This window comes from Vombatus ursinus, unplaced genomic scaffold (assembly GCF_900497805.2).
Source record: "Vombatus ursinus unplaced genomic scaffold, bare-nosed wombat genome assembly UNPS02014799.1, whole genome shotgun sequence".
In the NCBI taxonomy this organism is placed as follows: Eukaryota; Metazoa; Chordata; class Mammalia; order Diprotodontia; family Vombatidae; genus Vombatus; species Vombatus ursinus.
This window is the reverse complement of record NW_020954577.1, coordinates 9,571,908-9,591,463: the sequence shown is the minus strand read 5'-3', so window position 1 is coordinate 9,591,463 and position 19,556 is coordinate 9,571,908. Positions and strand designations below refer to the sequence as shown.

Genomic DNA, 19,556 nt, shown 5'->3' with positions numbered 1-19,556 from the left:
TATTTTGTTTCTTCTTTCTTGTGGTTCCTCCTATTGGTTCTAATTCTTCTTTACATCATGACTAATGTGAAGATATGTTTAATAGGAATGTATATGTAGAGCCTATATCAGATTGCATGCTGTCTTGGGGAGGGGGGCAGGAAGGGAGGGGGAGAAATTTTAAAATTCAAAAGCTTATGGAAGTGAATGTTGAAAACTAAAAATAAATTAATTAATTATAAAATAAAATGAGGGGAAAAAAGAAATGTAGTCATGAGGCTTGTTTACATGTTCTACTTAATATTATGCTAAGTAAACTACAGGAGATACACTTGGATTTTTGTGTTTCTCGAAAAAATACTTTAAAATCAATGTTAACTCATTTCTTTAAATGATCACATTTTGCTTCCTAGAGGCATTATTAAACAAACACTAAGCTGCCTCTCTGTATTTCTCCTTTCTAGTTCCTAAGAATCCTATTGTCTCTTCCTTGCACCCCCTTGCATCCTTTTTGGGGATTTTCCTGGGAATCTGCTTGGCCCCTCCAGCTCCCTGATTCTCCACTTCTTCAATGCCAACATTAGACCCTGTTTTCACAAGGAACATGAGCATCATGGCCCCTTGATTTCTGCATTAAATTCCCACACAGAGTTCCAAAAATAAATCCTGAAATCATGGAGGGAAACAAAGCCTTTGGAAAGACTGTCCAGCAGTCCCGTCAGCACGCTCCAAGATGGGACTTCCAGCTTAATTTGAGCCTCAAGAGAAGAACGGGCTCTCCCGGCCATCACTGTCAGCAGCTCACCAGCTCTCCAAGCAAGCTAGCAAAGACATCAGCTAACATGAGTTTTCTACTTACATATTTGACAAATTCGTTTAGAATTAAGACACATTCAGCTCATCTGTGACACAGATAAGAGAAACAGAGCTTGTCAAGACACCAAGATGATGCATTTTCAAAGCAAAAGCCGTCTGTCTCTTTTTGCTCCTCTGGTCTTTTATTCTCTCCTCCTTCTCCAACAGAGCTCCTGCCCCAGCTACCCCATGGGAGTTAGTGAGGCTTCATCCTTCTATTTCTACACTTCCTTCATTAAGTGAGCAGCTTTCAATCAATCCCATTCTACAAATCATTTCTCATGGGGCAAATACTACCCTAGGCCCTAGGCACACAAACGCTACGCCCAACGTCACCTCCCTGGGACTTGCCAGATGTGAAAGACTGGGCTGCTGTATACAGAAAAACAGCAGAGCCCACCAAAAGGTCTCCTTTGTTATGTGTCAATGTGAAAGTGGCCTGATTCTGAACCCGAGGCCAAAAGACAGTGTCAAGAGTAGTCCTGTCTGCACCCCTTTGGAGATCTCAGACATCCAAAGCAGAATCCCGGCTTTTTTCTCACAACAAACCAAAGGATCGGCAGAGGCAACACGGCCCCGAGCTAGACCTCACAAAGGAGTGGGGCCAGCTTGTCAGAGAAGATTCATGGAGAGCAAAGAGGACTCTAGCTATGCCTTCAGGGAAGCATTTCAGGCACCGGGATGACAAAGGCACTGGGGCAGGGACAATCAGGACACACAGGGAACAGGGAGGAAAAGTGCTGGGTGCTACTGCTGAGGGTTTGGGTTGGGTAGACAGCTGGGGCAAGAATGGATTCCCTAAGTCCTTTAAAATCAAAGAAGCAGATGGGGGGAGACTCATACAATGCTGAGTATATTTGTTGACCTGCTTTCCTCTTACTATATAGCACAGAATGGGGACAGAGTAAAGGATTTGGAGGCAAGAGAGTTGAATTCAAAGTCTCTCCTATGACCCTGGACAAATCACAGACTCTCAGAACCACAGACAATTGACTCTCCTTATCTACTATGTTAGAGGTGATGGCTACAATGAATTCCCATACTGATAAAACTACGGAATTCAGAAATACTGACATAAGGCATATTTGGTAAAGAAAGCCAAAGGACATAACTTCAGTATCATTTTTAAGAATAGGAAACATAATTAAGCTCTAGCTGAGGAGTAATCAAAGTTAAGGCCTGAATCGAAAAACAAGGTCAAGTTTGGTTTTTCTTGGCTGCTGACTTCCCGCTCTGCCTTCTCCTCTAATCCTCCCATTCCTTGTCTGCTTTCTCTGGATTTTAGTGCTGGCCAATGCTTTCTCCCCTCTGGCTAGCTCCCAGCACTCCACTGCCTCCAAAAGAATTTCCAAGATCCAAATTATTCTCTAACTCCTTAAACGTACTTTCACCGATTCCAGGTCAAGACAAATCAACAAGCATTTATGAAGTGTCCACTATAGCACCATGCTAAGCATAGCTCCCAAAAGCATCCTCCCCACTCTTACCCCCATAGACCTCTAATTGGCAGGAGAGTTTAAAAAAAAAAAAACTCAGTCATTACCCGTCATTCTCACTTATATCATGGCTCCTAACAAGCACAAATATGGCTCCAAAAAATTACTAAGAGAATATGACAATCACTCAATCAAATCAACATTTATTAAGAGCCTACTATGTGCTAGATACTGTGCTAAGCACTGCCAACTCATTTATATATCTGGAATGCTTTCTTTATTTAGCTAAATTTATTCTTCTTTTTGGAACTTTTAATTTTTAAAGTGTTGGAAAAAGCATAACAAGGAAGGTATCATTGCAAACATAACAAGTTCGTAAGTATATCAAGTAAAAGCTGATATTTAATTTACCTTGAACAAATTTGACACAGCGATTGAAGAGAAACATTGGGCATATAGGTTAAGGCAGCATTGTAACACAATAAAAGGAATGTCAACACTTCAAACCTAAATAGAAAACAAAAAAGATTTCACAAAATCTTAATTTCAATTTAACAATAATAATAATAATAATAATGCTAGCATTTATATAATGCTTTATATCTGTGTTCAAAAATAAAGGCAAGGAAGAAATAGTAATATACAAATACTACACTGAAATTCTCTTAAAAATTAGTGTTAATTTTCTTTAACTACTGCAATTATTTAAAACTAATATTTTCCAGATGAATTCTGAAACAAGAGCACAATCAATGATTTAAGACGAATTTTCTCTTACATACAATTAGTAATCTGTTTAATAGCATGCAATATGTTTATGAATTGTAAATCTAATGTAAAATAATTCTCTGACTTTCATGCAACAAATTCTATTTCTCAATCTTACCTATTCTGAGCCGTTAACATCTCTCTTTGAGGATGAGGTCCACTGTAAACAACTTTTGATAAACCATGCTGGCATAAAGCACTTTCTGTCAGAGCCATGGAACCAATGCTGGAAGGCTAAAGAAAAAACATATTTGAATAAAAACGATTACAACAAACGCTCTTGGAAAATATGTAATTAAGGAAAAGTAATATAACAGGCATACTGTATGTTAAAGATAAGTCCATAATTTGATTATCAGTGTTTTACTTTTAAATCTTCTTTGACATTGACTAACAAAAAAAAACAAACAAACCATAGGACTTAACAAAAAATTCCAGATTGATAAAATTCAATTGCTTTAATATACAAAGCTATCAACTTGACAAAGATGATAAAAGATCAAAAAAGTTAATGTGGGAGGGGCCGTGGGAAGACATGCATACTAACACACTCTTGGGGGAAGTGTGAATTGGTATAGCTAGTCTAGAAAACAATTTAAATTATGCAAGAAAAGTTACTATTCTTCCTGCCCTTTGACCTCATCATCCAAATTCCCCAAGGAGGTCAAGCACATAAAGAGAGGCCTCATATTTACCAAAATATCAACAGCAACACTTTTTGCAATAATAAAAAGGTGAGAAAGTACATGCCCTTCAACTGCAGAATAATGGAACAAAATGTGGTCTAGTAATGCAATTAGGATTTAGGAATATGCCACTAGTAATTATTAATATGAGTTCACAGAAAACACAGGAAAATTTATATGAACTAAGGAAGGGAGAAAAAAGCAGAACCACAGCAGGTCAGAAAATGTCAACAATAATGTAAATGAGGACAAGAATTAAGATGAACCAAATTCCAATCACATGTAATGCCTGATGTTGGAGGGACGGAGGGGATGCCTCCCAAGGCGGGGTCAGCTGCTGCCTCTGCCAGGCACAATTGTGAGGTCTGCCGGGTCTGAGTTGGTGGCTTGGGTTTTTTTGGTAGGTGTATTTTTAAGGAAGGGCATTTACTTCTGTTAGAGGAGGTATTTTAGGATGTGATTATGGTATGAGAAAAAAAATGAAAAAAAAAGGCAACAAGATTCCTGTTTTTTAAAATTCCTGTATAATGGTATACAGAATTGCAACAAAAAAAAATATATTGGGGAGTGGGGAGAGAAAATATGCAAACTAAGTTTTTTCAAAACAAACTTGCCACCATCAACTTTCCAATTTCATCCTGCCAGAGCCAGAGAGGCTCCTGGGGAAGGGTCCACTCTGCCAAGGCAGGTCAGCACCTTCTCTGAAAGTTAGAGCCTTAGAACCTGAAGCAAAGTGACTTCATCCATCAGTATGGGTACAAGGCAGGATTTGAAGCAAGGCCTTCCTATCTCTGAGGTCAGCTCCTAATCCCTTCCACCATGCAGCCTCTGAGGATAATGCCACATTTATTAAGTTCCTATTGTTAGATGCTGAGGGAGACACAAAACTAAGAAACTGTAGCTGGCCTCAGGAAGTTTCTAATCTACTAAAAGGACAGGACACATGCACAACACCTAACATGGCAAGTTTCACGACTAGGGATGTGAGAGGAGAGAATCACAGAATGACAGGCCCTTATGGCTGGAAGGGACCACAGGGGACATCCAGGAGGTGACCAAAGATTCCCTCTGCAGCATACCTGGCAGACGATCATCCAGTCTTTGCATAAAGACCTCTGGAGAGGGGAGCCCCTGCCTCCCAAGGCAGTCCATTCCACTTTCAGGTGGTTGTAATTGTTAGGAAGTTTTCCCCTCTGCCAACCCTCAATTTGTCCCTTTGGATCACCACTCATTAGGACCAGTTCTGTCTTCTAGGGTCAAGTGGAACCAACTACTACACAGCTACATCTTCTTCACCTTGTTCTTGGGAAATTAATTGTTTTGAATGCAAGTAAAAGATTTTCACACTGATTCCTACTCAATTTCATCTTAACAGATTTGGCTCAAAGTTTCTAATCTATCAAAAGGTTTTGAATCCTGTCATCTAGTGTGTGAGCTATTCTTCTTCTAAGCTTTTGCTCATCTGTGAATCGGAGAAGTGCGACACCCATGTGATAAAAATGCCGAGTATGGATGTCTGAGGCATTCTACTGAAGACCAGTGGACTCCTGCACATTATACTGATTAACCATTAATGACTCTTCGTAGGGTCCAGTCATTCAAAACTCATCGAAATCCATCGAAATGTACTATCATCTCACCCACATTTTTTCATGTTTTCCAGGTTAGCATCATAAAGTAGGACTTTAAAGCCCTCTGTAAAAATGTGAGCCAGCTCTGTCTATGGTCTTCTGACCCACCAATGTAAGTTATTGAGATCTGTTGTTCAAGAAATCCCATTGGCCCTTTATGGAGACACTTCCCTTTCGAGATGTTCCCTGACAATCTTTTAATAGCTTGCTGTAGAATTCTGCAAGGAATTAAAATCAATGCTATTATCGGTGGTGTCTGAAAGCTCATGGGGAACAAGAGGATGCCTCAAAATTGGAAGACCAAGGTTCCAACTTGCAAAGGGACAGTATTCGCCCTTTTCTAATTCTGCAGTCTCCCTCCAGTTCCCCATGATCTTCCAAATATCCCTGACAGAAATTCAATAATCACATCTGCCAGTTCTTGGGTGGGCTAAGATGGCCTAGAAGATTTGACCTCATTAAGGGAAGACAGGTCCTAGTTATCTCCTTATCTTGATGGCAACTCGCTAATGGTCATTCTTCCCCATCTTTCCACTGGCAGACAGCAGTAGCAAAGAGTCAAGGAGTCCTCAGTTTCCTCTCTGTCACTGGTGATCACTGTTTTATCTGCTCTATCTCTTTTTGGATGCTACTTATTTTTCCAATATAGGGTGGTGGTGCTGCTGCTGCTGCTGCTGCTGGTTACTGTTGTTGTTTTGTATGCTTAGCTTTCCTCCCCAACATCAGCTCATTCTGCCCTTTGACTCCTGAGGAAGTTCATCTAGGACTATGCTGTACATCTCTTTAAAATCTAAGTTGGTTGTTTAGTTCTCTGTGAACTCAAATTAGTCCCTTTAGATAACTAACTTCATCTTGTCTTTCTCAGTGGAACTGTTTCTTTTTTTGAGGTCTTCAGAATTAATTCTTGAGAACTTCCCATTCATCCTACATTGACTTTCTCCATAGAATTTTAGACCACGGCATTCTAGGCATCCTGAACACTTTGAGATCCACCTTCCTAAAATTCAGGGTGTATGTCACTGTATTCTCAAATTTCCTTTCCTACTCCATTAAAAGTTCTAAGAAGGAGTGGTCATTTTCTTCCAGGGTTCCCATCATTTCTACCACCAGAAAGTAATCCCTCCTGACTGATGAGAATCAGATCCAAAATAGAATTTTCCTTCGTTGCTTCCTCAAACTTTTGAAAGATGGAAAGAGATGACTTCCAGTTGGAGAGAGAAGAGAGAAAGGAACAAGAGAAGGCTTTATGGAGACTGCACTGCACCTGGGTCACGACAGGTAGATTGGCTTTCAATAGTCCAGGACGGTGGAATGAAAATTCTAAGCATAAAGGATGGTGAGATCAAAAGCACAGAGGCCAAAAAATACATGACCTATTCGTGGAGTGGTAAGTAGTCTGGTTTGGTTGAGGGGGAGGACATGTTTGGGGAACACGTGGCCAATTAGAACAATATGACATTCAGCCTTAAGTGCTGGGCTAAGTCAACGCCTCTGGACAGAAACCATCGTACATTTGTGAGCAGCAGAGTGACAGGAGCACGTTATTTGTATCTGTTATATCTGCACTATACAGATTAATTAGGCATCGAGGCGATGACAGAATGGGGGCAGGAGACACAGTAAGAAAGGACAGCTACACTCGGGGAGCACTTCATTCGGGGGGGAGCACTTCATTCGGGGCAGAGCACCAACACAAACGCATTCCTCTCGTGTTGACTCTGGTGAGTTCCTCTTTTCTGCCCCATCCCCTTCCCGCCCACCAAGAAACATCAGTGGAATGAAAAACCTACTAGGCCAGGTCCCCTACATTCACTTTGATCAATGCCACTTACTTCATGATATATTGATGGCTTAGATAAAGATGGGATTGTAAAACTCAACACTTTGTTATGTCCCTGTTTGTCAACTATTTCCTACAGAAAAAAAAAAAGAAGAGAATAAACTGACATGTAAATTAAAGTCTATAAGACAAATACACATACGCAGACACATAGAATCTCTACATTCTTGGCCTAAATAACCACAACTCTCTAAAAACTTAAAAGGCCCTTCCACTCATTAAACCAGAGAAATAGAGCCATTAGGAACTTGCATGTATATACATGTGTTCTTCAAGTATCAGAAACAATCACTCAATTTGTTGGATTTAACTAAAATATGCATTGCATTTCAAAAACTTAAATTTCCTGATTTAATACATGTAACATGTTTAAAGTTGTTTTTCCCCCTAAATCAACTAAAATAAAGTAGTTAAAGAACATGTTATAGAAACTTGACAAGCTAATCACATGCCTTGAAGAGTAGCAATAATCTGCACTCCTTTAAAGGAAGGAGATAGATTGGAAGCTTTCTTAATTCCCTTACAAATTACATACCTGCAGAAAACTGAAAACACAAAAGGAAAACATGCTACCAGGTAAAGTTTAATCTGTTCAAATAGTTCATGCAAAATTCAGAAGTAGCCTAGATATTAATGAATCTGGGAAAGTGTGGCCCAGGATGTAAAGACTTCATATATATTCACTGCCCTAGAAAGGCTCTCAAATGCCCACAATCCATGGATCTGCAGAATACTTTATTCATGGACAAAAAAAGGTAAAGACATAAAAATCATATTGGAAAGCCAGAGGCTTCATAGATGGAAATGTTCAGTCGTCCTATAATCCTTTAATACTTGAAAGAATGAGTGGTGTCACTGATGTGGCCATTCCCTCTAATGATGCAGATTGCACAGTCTCCATCCGTGTCATCTAATCCATCTCCACAGAGGATGTCTCCAATGTGCTGGAATCACAGAAATATTACAGGTAGAAGGGACCTCCACACAACAAACCCAATGAGTTGCTTGAAGACCAGCAGCCTGATCCAATTTGGGGTAACTCACCAACAGCCTCAGCTGGCCTCTCCAGCCACGCTGCTCGAGTTCTGTGTCTAAAGACAAGCCGAACGGGTTTAAAGCCTCTTCTAGGCGCCAGGACTTCAAGCGCTTAAAGCGAGGCATCGTGGCAAACCTGGCTTCTCCATGCCAGACATCCCCAGTTCCTTTGAATGATCATCATTTGGCAAAAACTCAAGGTTCATTTCCATGCTGTGGTCACCCTCCTCTAAACTTTCTTTTTAGCTTATCACTGACATTCCTCAAACGTGGCACACAGATGTGGAAGGCATGACGCTGCAGCAGCTATCTGGCCCATGCTCTCCTTAGGCCAGTCTCTGAAGGGAAGCCTCTCAAGGCAGCCCATGATAACTTTTGCTTTTCTGGCCACCCCGTGACACTACTGATTCATACTGAGTTGAAGTCTAGCAAAGTCCAGGCTCACTGTCTTCCTTTAGGGCCCAACTCCTGTCATCATAATAGAACGCTTCAACTTAGCTAAGTATTGATGCTTATGTCAATACCCTAAAGCCCACGACCTCCTCTTCAATTCCACCAGAGTCACGCACAGGGACAGTCACACCTTACCCCTGGCCATCACTTACAAATGTTTCTCTGTCACAGCCAAAAGCTCTGTCGTCCCTCAAACTTATCATGGCCTCTGACCACCCACTTCTCCCTGCGTCTCACCTCTCTGCGTCCTCGTCATGGTCCCAAGCCTTTCAACTTCAGAGATTTTCCTCAGGTCATCACTCCTTCTCTACCTTCACTCTCCTCCCTTCCCAATCTTGACTCTAGAGTTAACCTATTCAACTATCTGTCTTCTGCTCTCAAATTCCTCATCCCCTTGTCCTATCACCGCTCACCCCTTGACAAACCTCAGTCTTGGATTCCACCCCCATCTGCCTCCTTTACGCCTACTCCCGTGCTGCTGAACAGAGCTGAAGAAGTCACAGTGGAACTAACTGGCTGGCTCTAACACTAACTTCACTTGACACGCTCCCCTGGGTCCTCCCCACAAAAGCAAGGCAGTCCTTTTACTCTTCCCAAACCTTTAATTCTCCCCTCAAACCTCCTGCACACCCTCTTCTTCAACCTATAATCTGAGGACCTTGACTATGCTGAAAAAGTAAAGATGATTCATGGTGAGCTCCCTTCTTCTGCCCTTTTATCTCAGAAACTCTTGCTATCACCCCCCTTCTCTCTACTTTACTCCAGTCTCCAATAACGTCTTTCTCCTTGACAAGCCCCCCCATGCCCTCCCCTCCATTTTGCCTCTCTAATCCTCTCTAATCTTTAGTCTCTCACCACACGCTTATGTTCTTCCCTGCTGCCTACAAATAGATATTTCTAAATCTTCAGCCATGGGTTCTGCCATCCCCCCCAGCTCCCCATTTTCTATTTCTCCTCTCCTGTTTCTCCTCTTACTGCCACTTCCATCCTTTCTCCCTCACTCCTTGTACTTTTCCATCTAACTTCTAACCACATCCCTCAGCTGCCAGAGTAGATGGTCCTTTCTCAGTCTGCATCCTTCTTGAACCCTTAGCTGGTCACTCCTTCTGCATCATTTCTCTTCTCTACACCTTTTCACTGTCTGTCCCTCATGCCTAGAATATTCTCCCTCCTTGCCTTGACCTTCTGGTCTTCTTGGTCCCCACCAATGCCAGTCCCCTCCTCCTAAGATGACCTCCAAATTACCCCGTGCATCACATATGCACAGAGTTGTTTGCAAGTTTCTCTCACATTAGAAAGGGAGCTCCTTGGAGACAGGGATTGTTTTTGCCTTTCTGTTTACTCCCACACTGAGTGGAGTTCCTGGCATATAATAAGTACTTAATAAATGCTTGTTGGCTTGACTGGTCTGTTGTGAAACCATTTCCTGGTCCTCTTCCAGCTGACCACTCTTTTCTCATTTCTTTTACTGGCTCTTGCCTATACCAAACAGTGGAAGCGTTGGTGCTGTCCAAGGCTCTGGTCTGAGCTCTCTTCTTTCTCTCCTCTCTTGGTTGCTCATTCCCTCCGTCCCCATTGACTCTGACCACCTCAGCTGAGATGACTCCCAGACCTGTGTAACTGCTGCCAGTCTCCCTCCTCAGCTTGAATCCCACATCACAATCTGCCTGCAGCACATTTCAAATAAGATTCCTCACAAACATCTCAAACTCAGTATGCCTAAAATCGAGCTCGTTCTCTTTCCCCTAAACCCAGGCCTCTTTTGAACTCCCCTCTTTCCATCAAGGGCCCTTCTTCTGGTTTCCTTGGTTTGCACTCTCAGTGTTATCCTCAGCTCCTCATTCTCCATCACCTCAGCTATCTAATAGACGGCCAAATCATGTTACTTTCATGATGATGATGATGACAACGCCATAATAATAATTGTTATGGTTATTATAGCTAGCATTTATATAGTGCCTACTATGTGCCAGGCACTGTGCATCCATCCTCTTCTCTTTACTCTCACAGCATCACCTCTCACTCACTATTACAAGCACCTCCTATTGTGATTTCCCTACCTCATCTTTCCTCACTCCAATCCAGCCTTCACACAGGCACCAAGGTGATTTTTCTAAAGAACACATCTCACCATGTCAATTCCCTCTTCAACAAATTCCAACGGCTCCCTATTACCGCTAAGAGCAAAGATAACCTCCTATTGTGCATTTTGTTACTGCTGTTCAGTCATTTCAGTCGTGTGTGACTCTTCATGACCCCATCTGGAGTTTTCTGAGCAAAGATACTGGAGTGGTCTGCTATTTTGTCATGCAGCTCATTTTACAGATGAGGAAACTGAGGCAAACAGAGCTAAGTGACTTGCCCGGGGTCACACAGCTATTAAGTGTCTGAGGCCACATTGGAACTCAGCTCTTCCTGACTCCTGGCCCAGCACTTTGTGCACTGTGGCATCATTTAACTGCATAATCTAGAACTAGATCGAGAAGGACTTTAAGTGACAAGTAGTGGGGTTGACATTTTATCCTGGAGTTACTGAGCAGGACAAAGTCACAGTGGCCAGACCTGCGGCTTGAGGATCATCACTTTGGCAGCCATGTGGACCGACTTCTCCCTGGCTAGGGGTTCCTCCTGCTCTAGGCCCCGCCACTACCACACACTGGCAGACTCTCCTTGTTCTCAGCCATACCCCCGGAAAAAGCTGTTTACATTTGCAACGTCCACTTTCTTTCACTTGCTTTTCAACCCTCTGCTTCTCCCTTCAGGCTTAATCACTCAACTAGAACTGCTCTTGCCAAGTTAACCATGACTTCTTACTTGGAGGCTTGACAATCCTTTCTTAGCCTTGTCCTTCTTGACCTATCTGAACAAACTCCATTTTCTTCCTACGCATTCTCTCCTTTCTGGGTTTTTGGAACCCTCCTTTCTCCTGGTTCTCCTCCCAGCACACCAGCTCCTTCTCAGTCTTCTTTGGTGCCTCATCCTATATGGTGTGCCCCTCTGTGAGCGTTCCCCAGGGCTCTGGCCTAGGCACTCTTTTCTTCCCCCTCTCTCTTCTTTCTTTTGGTAACGTCAAGGGTTTATCTCTATACAGACGACTCCCAGATCGATATATTGCTTCTCAGTCTCCTCCTCAATCTCCTGCCATGCCTCAGAGGAGGCGAGGTGGTCTAAGCAGCAGGGGTGAGGAAGACGTGTCACCAAGGCACAGAGCGCTATCCGTGGGTGAGGAACAGCAGGGTCAGTCTGGTGGAAGATCGAGTTCACATTTAGTTTAAGTACAGTGAAGTTCACGTTTTGAGACCATCAGTCAGCAGTGATTCTTGGCACTCTCTGGACACTTCACCGCTGCCGCATCTCTCCCTGCGGAAGCAAAGGGAACTGAGGGCCAATACAAACTCTTCTTCTTTTACCTTCCAATCAACCCAATGGCTTACACTATAACATTATAATATATTATTATATATATAGCATTATTATATTATAACATTATAACATTATAACACTATAATATATTATATATAGCATTATTAATTATATTATAACATTATAACATTATAATATATTATTTTATATATAGCATTATAACATTAACATATGACATCTGAGAAAGTAAAATAAAAGAAAGCCTGCATCTGTGTTCATTTAAATAAAGCTAGTCTCAGAAAAAGAAAGAAAAGATGAACAATAAGCTCAAAGAGGAAAAAAACGAGCCACTGGAGAGTGGCGATCTCCCCGGCACACTCTGGACGAGGGCCATTAACTTCATACAAACCAAGTTGTAAACGCCTAAAAGAAGAGCTTCAATGCAGCCCGTGCTGTGCTGCTTCCAGGTGGCAGACACGGTCAGGTAGCACCACATCAGTTCTGGGAGAAACTGCAGTGTGAAGAGCAGCAGCTTTTTTTCTCCACTTCTGTAGAACTCAAAGAGCTGGTGACACACGGGTTCGAGCAACTGGGGAGAGAAGGGAGTGCACTCAGACAGGATCAGAGTTAACAGGCATCATTACTGAACAAAGGCTTTCCCCTGCTTGAGCAATGCGCTACAAGAAAAAGGTTGACATTTGGAAACAGAACTTGTGGAATTTTCAAGCTGAAATCAAAGGCCAGGCCTCCACGTCTTTTCCCTTTTTTCTGTAGGAAAGTGACCAACACTCCCCACCAAAAAAAACCGAAACAAAACAAAACTAAGATCATAAAGCCCAAAAATTATTCTCTTAAGCCCATGAAAATACCCAAGCCCCAAGGAGTGCAGGCTGAAGGGGAGCAGCTCCAAGAATGCACTGGGCCCCCCAGTTCTTGGATATCCTGTGGGTTGGCAATCCTGAAACTCTAAGTTCACAAGCCTTACCAAGGCACTTACCTGTCAGAGTCAGCTTAGAGACACAAGCAGCTCAGAATAAAGTCACTGCTAATGGTGGCACAAGCCCAGTCGATCCATCCTAAGTTAGTTAGTCAGTCAGTGAACAACAACTCGATAAGTGTTTGCTATGTGCTCAGCACTGTGCTAACCATGAGGGTATAAAAAGAGGCCAAAAAGTCCCTGCCCTCAAGAAGCTTACATTCAAATGGGGGGGGGGGGCGGCTAGCATGCAAATACATAGGTACATTCAAGATACTTAGAGAGCAGTTGGAAGGAAATCTGAGAGGAGAAGGCCCCGGCAACTGGGGGAAGGCTTCCCGCCAAAGAGTGGATTTGAACTGAATATTGAAAGAAGCAGGGAAACTACGACACAGCCCAGCTACGAGCCCCTTCTGCAGTGACAGCAGGGACAAGAAAGAGCATTAATTTAACTACTGGCACTTTTAACGTGTCTTTAGACTTTAGATTTTAACAAGTCTAATGACTTTATATACTACTCAAGAGCTAAACTGTGCATGTTGATGTTTTCCTTATAAATTAAACCAAAAGATATAAAGAAGTTGGGGCCAAAGAGAATGACTACCAGGAGAGTTTCAGGCAGCATGGGAGTCTTAGAGAGAGAAAAGGATCCGAGGGTTAGACATACAGAGCCAAAAGGGTCAAGTCTAGTCCAGAGCTCCTCTAGTCAAATCCCTTCATTGTTTAGATGAGGAACTGGAGGCCCTGGGAGGCCAAGTGACTTGCCCAACTCCAGAGCCCTTTCCACTTGTACTGGGGCTTCCCAAAACCTCTGACTGGGGAGGAGGATAAAAAAGTTCACAAAGGCGATTTTACCATATGGTCAAAGGCAACAAAAAACACTTAACGGAATGCTTGGTGATCTTACCTCTTCTACATTCACAGTAATGATAAGCACCAAGACAGCCACGAACAAGTCTGTGACTTAAGTACCAACACTGGTTGCAGAGAATGAAACTCTACAAAGAACTTAACAAGATTCTCCAGACTAAGTCCACATATATCCTGATACTCAGGGGGACTTCAATTCTGAGGCAGATACAAGGGGAGCTGTCTAAAAAAATGTTGGAAAATAACCAAGGGCATTGAATCATAAAAGCTTAGAGTCCATCTAGACAGCTCATGCCAACACTTTATGAATATCTTCAGGGGAGTCTGGGCAGGACAGTGGATAAGAAAAGTCGGAAAGCAGCAGAGATCCAAACAATACCCAACAAAAGAACAAGAAAACACCAGGTGTGGTCATTGCTTTGGTCTAGTCAGATGAATTGTATTCTTCATTACCAGGGAATATTAGAGCGTTCTGTCGGCATGGAGTATGACAGTGGCAGCACGGGAAGTGGAGCGCCCTAGCTCTGGAATCAGAGGACCTAGGTTCAAATCTCTCTCTGTGACCTTGGGCCAGCCCCTCCCCACTTGCAGACCCCTATTTCTTCATCTGTAAAATGCGAAGAGAAAACTAAATGGCCTCTGAGTTCCTGTTCAGCTCTAGATCTGTAATATTAAAATGAATACAAAAATGTACTTTTTATGAAACTGACTATATCCCAAAAGACAGAACTAGGTGGCTAAGTAAATAGAGCTGGGCCTGGAGTCAGGAAGCCCTGAGTTCAAATCTAGCCTCAGACACTTTCCAACTGTGTGACTCTGGGCAAATCACTTAAGTTCTGTTTGCCTCAGTTTCCTCATCTGTAAAATGGGGATAATAAGAGCACCTACCTCCCAGGTTGTCATACGGCTCAAAGGAGATAACAATGGTAAAGTGCTTAGCAGATGCAGATGACTCCCAGGTTTATAGTATTCACTTAGGTGAGAGGTAATCAAAGTCCAAATTAAACACTGGGATGGAAACAAAGGGAAGGGGATAGATGAGAGATGTCTTGCAGGGGTCTGATCAGACAGGGCTTTGCACCTGCCTCAGTCCAGCAAGTTCAAAGGCTTTGGGTTCCACTGCAGACAGCAGGGGTTAGCAAAGATCAAACTAAGGCAAACTAATGATGTGACCCAACTCAACTGGGGTTGGCTGTGACGTCGGGAAAGAAGACACAAGTCAGAGTCAAACCAAAGCACCTGATTGTCAAGCATTCATTAAGCACCTACTGTGTAACCAGCACTGAGCTCCAAGCCCTGCCCTAAAGGAACTGCTCTGTTTTGGGACAGGAGAAGAAGACAGGGAAGGGAATGAAGCAAAGCAAAGTCAACTACTAACTTCTCAGCAGAATCAGATTTCAATTTGACCCCAAAACCCATCAGTGCTGATGTCACAAGTTCTCAAGAGGACAAATTACTTACATCACTTTGCGGCTCCTGGATAACTTTATATAAAGATGAAACCAAAGTACTCTTATCTTTTAAATTTTCAGCATACTCTGATAGAGATGTTTCTGGTAGCGTCTAAAAACAAAGCAAAATTACATTTTAATTCATCTTGTCACCATGTTATTTCCACTGTCAATACTGACCTAAATCAGCTGACTATTAAAAATCATCTAAATGCCATCAGCAGTTAACTTTTCTGCTCAGTTAGGTGCCTAAAATGAGAAAAGATGATTAAAAGTTGTATATAACATGCGGATTTGCAAGTTCTATTATATTTTAACTGGAAAGATACTACTGCTATAATTCATGTTAAGTCCGTTTCTGATATTTTTGCAAGCATAAAAGTTAGGACTCCAGCTTGTGAATATAACTCACTCAGAATGTTTTGTAGAGTAAAACTTAAGCCTGAACTCTAAGAAAATTTTAGCTTTTCTATACTTTAGGGAGAATAAGCAGCACATTGGTTATGTCAGTTCTTCTACTATCAAAGACACAAATAGGCTAATTCAGTCTGGTTGTTCATGTGTTTCAGTCATGTACAACTCTTCTTGACTCCATTTGGGGCTTTCCTGGCAAAGATACATGAGTGGGTTGCCACTTCCTTCTCCAGGTCATTTAACAGATAAGGAAACTGTGGTAAATAGCAGGCAAATGATTTGCCCAGGGTCACACAGCCAGTAAATATCTGAGGCCAGATTTGAACTCAAGTCCTCCTGAATCCAGGCCTGGTGCTCTACCCACTGTACCACCTATTCCAGAGGCAACTTCAAAGTAGCAAAAGGGTCTTCCTCTCACTAGCAAGGCCAGAGAGCAGGAAGCCAACGATGGGCTAGGGATTTTCATAGCACTTGATAACCACAAGCCTTCCTAGGAAGAAAAGTCTACCTACCCCCGTAAACATACTCCAACAGCAGTCCTCTTCTCCTGGGTCATCATTGCCCCCCACTAGAATGTTTACCCACTGAAAATGCTCCTTCAGAGGAGACCAACCTAGAATATTCTTAACGGTTATTCTGAAACACTACCTTTCTTGGCATTACATTGATGGGTTTTATCTAATTGAGAAACTAAAAGTCCAAACAGAGATAGATGAAGTGACACAACTGGGAATTTTGTCATCAAGATATTCAATTCATTTCTCATTAAAGGCAAATAGAACAAGAACTCACTCAAGGAAACTTGAAGTATTTACTTTCAATAGGTGATTTAGAAATCCCTTTTTTCACTTAACAAAATCAATTCCTGTCCCCCATCCCTGAGACAGGTATTTATTTACCAGAATGCTAAGTAAATGTGAATTACTTGGGGACCTTCTACCATTCTCCAAAGAACAGAAAATCATATGCCTTGGCACTATTTACATAAAGGCAGATGAGGGCATTCGTCAATATTTCAAAAGCATGTAACAAAAGATCTCTAGGCAACATTCCATTTAAGTCATTTGATCAACCGTAACCTGATAAAGGAGGAATTTATGTAAAAGGGATGGTTATCAAAAAACAAAACGAAACAGAAGCCTCAGTCTGATCCTTGATCCTTAAATCTGAAAATGCATCTAATTTAAGACTACAAAATGACTGTTACCGATTATAATCCGTACATAAACGATTACCAAACTAATTAGTAAACTGAACAAGTATTACACAAAAATTCAAAAAATAGAGAAACCTAAGATTTTCTGTTGGTGAAAAACAGAAAAGATCTTGAAATTAAACTATTTTCTGAAAAATAGTCAAAGGAACAATCTCTGGGAAATATTTTTAGCTTAGAATTTATTACCATTAAATGAGAGGAAGAGTATTCTAAAATAAATAAATGAATACAGTCAATACCTCTAGATTTCTTCCCCAATTTTGTTATTGATTTTATGAATCTGTAAAAACGATGCTATGAAAAATGAGAAAAGATGCCTTGCCACAATTCTACAGTTTTCAGAGTAATGAAAATCTTAAAATATCATTACATTTAAATATTATAATAATATTATAAAACTTAAATGCAACAAAGCATGTCAAAATTTATTTCACCATACAAATTCAAGAAATTTTTTTCAACTATCGACTAGGAGCAAAGAACTGCCCAGAGATAGTGGCCTTTCATATGAAAGAGGTACTTATCAAGATTCAGAAAGCCCAATCAGAAACCTAAAAGTAATGATGGAAAACCATGCTGTCGAAATGAATGCTTGGCAAGATTTGAAGAAGCAGCCAGATGCTCCACACAAGCATCATTTGGCAGATGGTTAAGAAGCAGACTTAGAATTAATTGCCAGGATGGGGGGTAGGGGGCATGGTGCAAAGGGTATAGAAAGAGGCATATGGTAAAGATTGAATAACAACAAAAAAACTCTCATCAATCAACCACATATATGATATGGCAAGACTGTGAGTCTTGCTGTAAAACGGCCACCAAGAAACAAGGACAAATTAGAAGAATGAAAACAAATTAGATGAAATTATACAGAGCATTCAAAAGTGCACAAGCCAATCTGAAAGACAATAATTTAAAAACAGATTTTCAAAAAGCAATCACTTTACAAGCTAGAAATGAAACACAAAAACAAATTACGAAGTCCTATTTAGATAAAAATTTCACTCATTCATGCTATGAATGCTTAATGGTTTCCCCATTAAGATAATCTAGACTTTTGAGCTATTTTTCATGTGATGGACACGCCCCTGTAGTGATCCATCCACTCTAGCCCTTCAGAGATCCTCCTTGGAACTAAAGGCATGTTTTTCTAAAGCAGTGACTGACATAAATTTGACTGTACTGAACATGGAAATGGAATCCATGAACACTTATCAGCACCATAACTCCATAACTCATTAACACCACACTTGTCCCAACTAAGTTGTCCAGTCTCGTACTGTATCATAGGCCCCTGGAGGGCAGGAGCTCCAGTCAAATGCTACTTTTTTTGTCCTATGGCTAATAAACTCTGTCCTTTACACAAGCAGTGACAGCCATGGGCAAAATCTTCTTTTCCACTCAACTCCACCCAGCTTTGCCCCACCCTCTTCCCCACATCCTATCCCCTGGAACCTCATTCTATAATTTCTCCTGGTCTCTTCCTGTTACAGTACTGTCATCTTCTTGTAAACATGGCCCATCTGGAAAATACCAGTGTGCTTCGCTCCCATCTCCTGTACTGGGTCTGTGGGCTCTCCTGCTTTCCAAGACACTTGACCAGGAGGAAGAATAAACCTCCTCCTTTCTCTCCATTGCTACTGCCAGCCTTCACCTCTTGCTGTCATCCTGAGCAGTTTCTCCTCTTGTAAGATTCACTCCATCTCAGTCAGGGTGTCAATTAACATTAATGAAGTATCTATGTGCCAGGCACTGTACTAAGTGCTGAGGATACAAAAAGAGGGAAAAGCCAGTCCCTGACTTGGAGAAGCTCCCAGTCTAATGGGGATCCATCCATCTGTCCATACCACCCAGTCCAGAATCTTGTGAGCAACAGTCTACCAGAGTCCACATTACTTTCCCTCCTTTCTCAAGCAGCAATGCTGGCTCAGTCTTCTCACCTCAACCCCTGCCCCCAATTAGCAAGAATTAAGCTCTCCTTATGTGTCAAGGTCTGCGATAAGCACCGTACCTGCCCTACAGGAGCTTACATTTTATCAAGGGAAAAACAAGAACACGGTATATAGAAAAGACACACAAAGTAAAGACAAAGTAATTGGTGGCAGGAGTGGCACGAGAGCTGTGCTTGTGCATTTCAGGTAGGGAGGAAGGCCAGACCAGAGGCACCAAGACAGGAGTTAGACTAGTGGGTGAGAGGAACAAGGAAGCCAATGCAGCTAGTTCATAAAACTTGGGAAGCTGAAAGATAGACTTGGCCTGAGACCTACTACTATTGGCCAATCAGAGTATTTTGGAGAGAGTGATTTGGGGTTAAGGCTGGTCTTTAAGAGAAAAGGAAAAAAAAAAATATATATATATATATACATATACACACACACATACACAAATACACAAAATATACCAAACTAGCCAAGGCGAAAAAGAGCTTGCTTAGAGTTCCTACCTACAAATATCACAATAAATAGATGCAACATTCTACCTAGACAAGTGGCCATAATCATGTGTTCATCTGCCCTGGAAATTTATCTTTAGCCACTTTAAAAAAAAACAACTAATCATTTATTTTTACACGTATTACCTCAACCT

General features: G+C 41.6%; 1 protein-coding gene across 4 annotated transcripts in view; it reads right to left on the bottom strand.

Annotated features, from left to right (window-relative positions):
• LOC114050462 (hyccin-like) overlaps positions 1 to 19,556 on the bottom strand; it is a 114,483-nt gene that overhangs the window by 31,984 nt on the left and 62,943 nt on the right. For all 4 annotated transcript variants that reach the window (XM_027872178.1, XM_027872176.1, XM_027872177.1 and 1 more), the window contains 5 exons: positions 15,354 to 15,455; positions 12,456 to 12,635; positions 7,188 to 7,268; positions 3,157 to 3,272; positions 2,682 to 2,777 (listed from right to left, as the gene is read on the bottom strand). In XM_027872178.1, coding sequence (XP_027727979.1) covers positions 2,682 to 2,777; positions 3,157 to 3,272; positions 7,188 to 7,268; positions 12,456 to 12,635; positions 15,354 to 15,455 — 575 coding nt within the window. The remainder of the gene's footprint in view (positions 1 to 2,681; positions 2,778 to 3,156; positions 3,273 to 7,187; positions 7,269 to 12,455; positions 12,636 to 15,353; positions 15,456 to 19,556) is intronic.